The 7,841-nt window shown below is 52.9% G+C and overlaps 1 protein-coding gene across 1 annotated transcript in view; it reads left to right on the top strand.

Annotated features, from left to right (window-relative positions):
* The first annotated feature begins 1,845 nt into the window (after positions 1 to 1,845).
* Positions 1,846 to 7,841, top strand: part of TSHZ3 (teashirt zinc finger homeobox 3) — a 69,507-nt gene continuing 63,511 nt past the window's right edge. Inside the window, exon 1 of the mRNA XM_082606182.1 lies at positions 1,846 to 1,923. Within this exon, the coding sequence (XP_082462308.1) occupies positions 1,884 to 1,923 (40 nt within the window). The 5' untranslated portion in view covers positions 1,846 to 1,883. The remainder of the gene's footprint in view (positions 1,924 to 7,841) is intronic.

Here is a 7,841-nt window from a genome sequence, read left to right as displayed (position 1 = left end):
GTTTGCAGCTCCCGGAGCGCTCAGGCAGCCAGTCCCAGGGCACTGGGCTCCGGCCCTGGCCGGGACTCTCGGACGCGGGGCCCAGGAAACTCCCTGGGCCCCAGCGGCGCGCCCGGGAGCAGCACCGCCTCGGGGGCAGTAGGCCTGGCGGCCGCCCCCGCATTCCCGCCAACGCCGCCCGGCAGCGCCCGGAGCCGGCCCCGCCGCTGCCGCCCCATTCCCGGCCCAAGAGCTGGCCTAGGGAGACGCAATCGAGCCCGCAGCGCATCGATGCGCCGCCGCCCGCGCCTCTCCGGCTCCCGCTCAGTCGGCGCCGCTGGGGGGTCGTCCCAGTGAGCTCCGGCCCACCAGCGCCCTAGCGGCCGCCCGTAAGTGAGCCCGCTTTGCCCGCAGCCAATGCAGCCCTGCCAGCTCCTCCTCTCCACGGCCCGCCGGCCCGGCCCGCCGCGAGTCTCAGCGATCCCAATCACCCAATCAATAATCAATTCTTTTTGCTCATTACTGCTGGCTGGCCGGGCGCAGGGCGCGGTGGCCCCTCTCGGGGCGCCCCGGGGCGAGGGATGGGCTTGGGTGCCCGAGTTCCTGACCCCGTCGCCGTCCCGCCCTGGGATCCGCCTGCGCCGGTGGTGGGGGGCGCGCCCCGGCGACTAGGTGGCGAGGGGCGGGGTGGAGGTACCCTGATCTTCCCAGTCTGGAGAGGAAACTTGGAGGCACCCCCTCCCACACCAAACCCCGGGACGGCCCGGGAAAGTTTGCCCGGAAAAAAAAATTGGGGGAAGTGGCTGCGGCGGGTCCCGGGGGAGGAGCCCTGGTGGCGCGGGGTCTGAGAGCAGCCCCCACCCACTCGGGCCCGCGCCCACCTCCTCCCCCGAGGGCGCCGGCGCCCGCCTGCGGGCCCTGGCATCCCCGGGGTGCGCGGGCCCAGGCCCGGGGGTCCGAGCTGGGGGCTTTGGACGCGGCGTGTGGAGAGAAGTGCGGCCCGGGAGGGGCATCGGGGGACGGCCAGGGGGCGAGGCCCGGTGGGGAAGAGGGGCGGGCGGGAGTAGCTAGCGGCCCGGGACGGGCTCGGCCCGGCCGGCGCCGCGCCCCTGCTTGCGCGCACGGGGCGGAGGCGGAGGGGCGGCACCCCCTCCCCGGACTGGGCGGGGGTCCTAGACAGGCCCGGGGCCGGGAGCGGGGGCGCGGCGCCCCCGCGGGCGGGCGAGTGACACGATCATCTCCTTTTCCTTTAAGCTTGCCTGTTGCCGACGCCGCCGCTCCAGCCGCGCAGCGGGCATAAGACTGGACCGCCGAGCCCCGGGCCGCGGCGGCAGCGGCTGAGCGCCCCCTCCGATGCCGTGACCCCCTGCCCGGGGGCGGGGGCCGGGGCTTCACCGGCCGGGGCCGCTCCCGCGCTCTTCCTCCCACCCCTCTGCCCGCCTTCTCCCCCTCTCCCCGGCCCCCGGCCCTGAACCCCGCGCACCTCGTCTGGGGACGGGGCGGGGGGGGGGCAGGGCCGCCGCTCCTCCCCGCCCCCTCCTCCTCCGGCCTCTGGAGCGATTTGTCAAACTTCCCAATCCGCCGGCAGCGCGGTCCTCCTCCTCCTCCTCCTTCACCACCTCCTCCTCCTCCTCTGCCTCCTCCTCCCCCCGCGCTCCTCCCTCCCCGCGCCTCCCTCGCCCGCCCTCCTTCTTCCCTCCGCACGTTCGGGGATCGCGGCGGAGCGCGGAGCGGGGGGGACGCGGAGAGCCGGGGCTCAGCAGCATCCTGCGGGCGGCCGCTCTCCGGGGGGGAGGCTGAGAGCCGGCCCGCCTCGCCCCCCCGCGGGCCCGCCGCCCCTCCCTCCCTCTCCTCAGCCCGGCAGCGGCGGCGGCGGCGGCAGCGGCAGTCGCCGGAGGAGCATCATGCCGAGGAGGAAGCAGCAGGCGCCCCGGCGCGCAGCAGGTACGAGCCGCTTCCCCTTCCTCCTCTCCTCCGCCTCCTCTTCCTCTCCTCGCCCAGCGTCTCCAGCCGGCGGCGACCCCGCTTCTTGCCCCGCTCCTCGCCCCTCTCGCTCTGGCCGCGCAGAGTAACTCCGGGGCGCCGGGCTCGCTCGCCGCTCTCCTGTCTGGTGCGTGCGCCCGCCTCACGGACCGGCGCCCCCCGGACGCCCCGCTGCGCTCTGCACCCCCCCCCGCCCCTTCCCGCTCGCACCCACTTCGGGAACCGTGCTCGCTCGCAGCGAACTGAGCAGGGCTGTGTCCCTGACTCCTCAGCTCTCTGCCTGGCCGCGGAGAGAATGGGAAGGAGCCCTCTTCTGTCTCTTTCTGTGGGGGCGGGCGGGGTCACCTGAGTTCTCCGGGACACCTTCCGTGTCCTCCCGCGGCCGGCCGGCGGGGGACTGCCTGGTGTCTCTGCCGAACGAAAGAGAGCGAGCGAGTGAGCGAGCGGGTCCCTTCGGCCACCTTACTGCTAATCCGATTGATTCTTCATTTATTGGGCCCAAACCGGGCACAGCGGTGGAAAGCAGAGAGCACAGGGTCTGGGTATTGTCAGATGACTGTCAAGTCGATGTTAGATGCTGGCGTTCCTTTTTCCCCGGTTTGTTTTCGCTCACCCCCACCCTCCTTCCACTGCTTCTCCCATCCTCATGTCCTCATAGCACTTAGTTCTGGGACGTGTCTGAGTACTTTCTCCCCATCACCCCCCCCTCTTTTTTTTTTCCAGGAGTGTCAACTCCTTTTAAGACTGAGCCGGGTTTTTTTTTTTTTTCTTTTCTGGAAAAAGCATCATTGAAAGCAAAACAAAACCCACACACATAACATTATTTTGCAATAATGTCAGTTGGGGGCATGTTGCTTGGAAGAAGGGTTTCTGGCCCTTTGCCACCCTTGATTTGATGACTGATTGATTGCCCATCATGCTGCTGCCTTTGATCTATTCATTCCCAATAAACATCAATAAATCACTTGAAATGGTGAGGCCAAGCTCTGTGACGTCACTAGGGCCCTGTCAGTACAACTTCTGGGATTTGGGGCGGATTGCTGAGAGGACCACATATGGACAGGATGTATTTTGATATGAGTAACACTCAGATGTGCAGAGGTTCAGATGCTGCCTGAAGGGGAGGGTTAAGTGGAGGTTCGTTTCTTTTCTTTCCTTTATTTTTTTTTCCTTCTCTTCCTTTCTTTTCTGTTCTTTGCTTTTGTGGAAGAAGGGAGGAGAGGGAGAAGGGTCAGGGCATTGCCTGGTGCCCTTTTTGGATGAAAGTATGGTACCCATGTTGCCCCGGAGTGCCTGTAGTAGCAGTGGGGGTGATGGTGATGGTCATTTCCGTCACTTAAGCCGGCACTGCCGGTAGAGCTCACACACCGGCTGCATCTGAACTTGAGTCTTCTCACACAGGGTCACAGAGAGGAAATGCTGTTCTTTCTTCTCCCCAAAATGTACTGTCCTTTTAGTGTCCTAAGAAAATCGTAGAAGAAAACAGACTTGGTTTGGGGCATATATTACAGATTTTGCTTTCTGTCCTCAGGGTTACCCAAATTTAGAAAGTTTGAAAATCCCAGTAGTGGTTGTAGGGAGGGTGCTTCCTCTCAAGTCACCTCCTGGCTGGTGCTTTTTGCCTATCCCATCTTCTACTTTAAATTCCAAGCTCAAGCAATGAGCTTATCTACCCAAAATAAACTCTCAAAGTTTGGAGGACTCCTTCACAAAGTTGGGCAGTAGGAGTGTCTTGGACTGCTTCCAGTCTTTGGGATTTTTTTCTTTCCTTTTTGGATGCACATTTGAAGGTATCTGTGTGCCTCAATCAAATGAACCATATGTGACTGCATCTTTACATTTGGTTTAGAATCCTCTCCGCCGTTGCTTCATCTTTTCTCTTCCACCTTGCCAATCTGAGACTCTTATTGGATAAATTTCTGCTAAAAATATTAGAGGAGGAGGAAATGTGCTGTTGGCTTTATTTATCTAGTTTTTTAAAGCAACCTGTTCACTAACCTTTTTGCACCTTTTAAAAAGCCAGCCAGGAAATCTCAGGTCAGTTAAGAAATATTCATTATATAAAAACTTGACTGCACTACTAATAGGATCTGGAAGAATGGTTTTGCTCTATCAAAATGACCCGTCAAAACGACTTTGTTTCATATTTGATTTAATTGTCTCTCTCCTGACAGGCACATTCATCAATAGCTTAATGGTCAATCAGAAGTTGGCAGCATGAGTGCTTTTTTTCTTTCTCATACCCTGGTTTTGGATTTACTTTATCAGAATGCCTCTGCCTAATGGACGTGTGGAGGAGGGGGGGGGAATGTCTGAAGGGCTACTTATTTAGGAGAGTGGAGGAATAAAAAAAACCTTCCACATCCAGGCTGGTGATAAGTATGCACAGGCCAATAAGTGCGCTGTGTGAGTTTGTTTGTTTATTTGGATGGACAAGAAACTTCCCAATTTTTTCTCCTTTTTTCAGTTCTCCTAGCTGCAAGTTATAAGGTTCATGCCTGCTTTTGTGGCATACTGGGAGTGATGACAAATTGATTGCTTTGTACTGATAGAGAGAGAGTGGGGAAAAAGAAAGATGTCTGCTGATTGGTAACTGGAAATCCATTCCCCAGCAACCTTGAGGAGACTCGAGAATTTTTCCCCCCTCCAAACTGAAAGGTCCGCTCAGCCATAAAAAAAGAAAAGTTGTTTTGCCAGCTTCATTAGTGTTCACCTAATTAGCTGTAAACCTGATGGATTCCTGACAGCTTTAATGATTGGAGATGACAAGCTCGACGCAGTGTCATCCAGCAGAATTAGGTTTGCAGCTAGTTTGATGTAATCAAGTTGATATTACACAGTCCTGGCTGCCTTTAGTTGTGCATTAACTCAATTTTCTGCTGCAGGTGACAAATGGGCTTTGGTACCTGGATAATCATGTCATAGGAATTAGGGCCCTTTTAATGGTCTGGGGGTAGAATAACAACCACAAAGGGCTGAGAGCCGGGGAGAGCGTGCAGACATAGCACACAGGTGCACAGTTTTTACATCTAGGCCAAGTGTAACACTGTTCTCCAGAAGGCCAAAGCAGGCTCCAAGAATCCCTGAAAAGACGGATTTCTGCCCTTTAGGATTTTTCTCTTTTTGATAGAAATTATGCACGGCTTAGTGTCTTTTCTTAAAGGGGAGAGAGAAATTTCTTTACCTGCTGGAGAGAAACCTGGGCAGGAGCTTCCTTTCTCCAGGCATGTAATTTTAAAGGGCTATACATTTGTGCTGGACAAAAGCCATTGCCTGTAGAAGTTCAGAGGAGCGGGGTTACAGAGGCCCCTGTCCTTTGGGCAGAGCTACCATTTTCCCTCTCTCCTATGTGTAGCATTTGTTTTTCAACAAGTATTTTTTGAAAATACCGGAAAAGAAAGTCAAGCAGTACTTAATAGCAGATCACGTTTTATTCTTTCCTGTTCATTTTCTGGAAGGAAGTGTAAAATCATTAAAGGCCATTGCCTAAACTCCACCCTCCCCTCAAAAAAAAAAAACAATCCAACAAACAACAACTTGCCACTGACCTTTTGAGTCTTATTTGGTGAAAGAGAATAACCTTCCATGGAGTTCTTAGGTGGTCCCACTGCAAAGGTAAAGTTTCAAGCATCTTGACTTTTGTCAAAGTGGTTTGGACCCCTTAGGACCTGCTGGGGTAACAGATCACTGTGGGTCCCCAAGGAATAGGATAAGCTCATGGTGGCACAGCCTGGGGGTTTTTACTTTGCCAGTAGACATGGGCAAACTAAAAGATGGCACACCTGGCGGTGTCCAAGTAACACCATCCCAACCTTCCTAAGTCTCGTCCACATACCAGGCAGCTCCAGAGAGGAGCTTTTCTCTCTTGGAAGTACATGGAGCATTCAGGAAGGCATTTCGGCATCAGCCTTGGGAATTTATTTGCTCTCAAACCTGCCACATGTCTCTCCTTTGGACAGACGTTCTACCCTGTAGCAAGGTGACAAAATGACTGGTTTTGGTCGCTCTGTGATTCCCCGCACCCCTTTTCCTACAAAATGGAAGGAGCAATGTAAATTCTAAAAAAAGAGAAATCAAGAAGCTGAAGGAGAAAAACAAAGAGGGCAGGAGGCAAGGCTATTCCCCTGGACATCCACACAGGGGAGAGAAGCTTCCCGAATCAGCTGCTGTGCCCCCATTATCTTGACAACTGTCAGTTAGGGCTTCAGTGCTCTCCAGGGCCACCCTTGATTGTGAGCAGTTGATGTTGTCATTTTGTTCTCAGTTTTGCCTTGAGCGTGCTCGTAAACAGGAGCCAGGTAGTCAATAACTGATGTATCAGCAGTTATTCCCCAAATTGCCTCGCAAGTCTGCATTTTTCCTCTTTTTTTTTTAACTAAAGATTGTTTTGTAAACTGATTAGAATGAAAGGTGACTGCTCAGGGCCGGGGGAAATGCTGTGAAACCCAGGTGAGTTCCCAGAATGAAAACCCTTCGTTTCCCCGCCCTCCCCTTCTGGGTTTCTGGAGGGAGAAGGGTCATCTTCTTGAGGGCGAAGCGCCTGGCCCTTTTGGGGGGCCTTTGTCTTTCCCCGGTGTCTGGCAGAGCCAGGCTGGGGCGAGGGCCGTGGATGCAGGCGGGGAAGGAGCAGGGAGAGGATAGGGAGTCCTGGTCCTGGTGCCCCACAGCCATGTTTAATCCAATAACAGGAGCAGGCCAGTTATGCCGAGTGTAGTTTGTGAGGCTTTCCTGCTGGCCCATTTTTATTCCTGCCTGTCACTGGACAAACTATAAAAATAGCTTTAGTCTTGTAGTAGAAAAAAAAAAGAGGGTGTGTGTCTACTTTCTGTGTTTTTGTGCAGCTCAGGTAGGTAGGCCTTTCAAAGAAGCTGTTTTGTAACACCCCTGTACCACCATCCTGCAGCCTGTGCAAGGAATCACTCACCCCGGACCCTCTCAGGTGTTCACTGTGTGTGTGTGTGTGTGTGTGTGTGTGTGTGTGTGTGTGTTCTAGTTATGCTCCAAATTGTGGTTTCTCTGTCTGAAGTTAAAAATGAAAGGTGAATACAATATATTGTATTTGGTAACAATGATATGGACTGGTACATCGAGACAGATAATGTGCAGTTGTAATTAGACTCAATAGACAGGCAGTCATTTTTAAATTCTTTTGACACGTGCATAAAATAGTCATATAATAAGATAAGATGACAATTTTATGTTAGGTTGATAAAGTGTCCCGATACTTGCATTTAAACGTCTGTAAGCCTTTAAAAAAAAATCTAGACAGATTAATTCTAGTTTCCAGTATTTGCAGTTAGTCATTAAATTAATTTTCAAATTCTACTAAACAATGGCTATGAATATTTCTTTTTCTTTCTGGAGTCTTCTACCTGAATTTTAAAGAACGGATACGTAGATTTGGTAGCTTTCTCAAATTTTTCAACATTTGTAAACATTTACGTTAGACATGGGTGTAAAAATTCAGGTTACTGTTTGTGATTAGAAAGATGCTATGCATTTTCGGAAGTAAAAAAAAACAGTAATAGAACATAATCTGCTTATGACCACTTGCCTGAATGACTGTCATACTCCACTTTTAGGAATCTTTATTAGAAAGATTACACAGTGTCCTTGACCAAATATTGAATATTTTATAAGCCCCATTTAAAAAAAAGACATTTTGAGCACATACACTTGATTTGATCAGCACTTAGATTCTCGGGTTTAATTACTTTCAATTCTGTAAATTATTTTAGTATTTCAACAAGAGTGGCCTAAGAGACGTATTGGGGGTCGGGAAAGCATTTTTCTGAAGGTCACATTGCCCGGACTTTTCGACCATCTCCTTACCTTATTTTTCTCAAATGTGCTAAGGTGTGGCTCTTGAAGAATAAATT

Source organism: Mesoplodon mirus (genome assembly GCF_964341445.2).
Source record: "Mesoplodon mirus genome assembly, chromosome: 19".
In the NCBI taxonomy this organism is placed as follows: Eukaryota; Metazoa; Chordata; class Mammalia; order Artiodactyla; family Ziphiidae; genus Mesoplodon; species Mesoplodon mirus.
The sequence above is the reverse complement of the archived record's forward strand: the minus strand, read 5'-3'. Positions and strand labels throughout refer to the sequence as shown.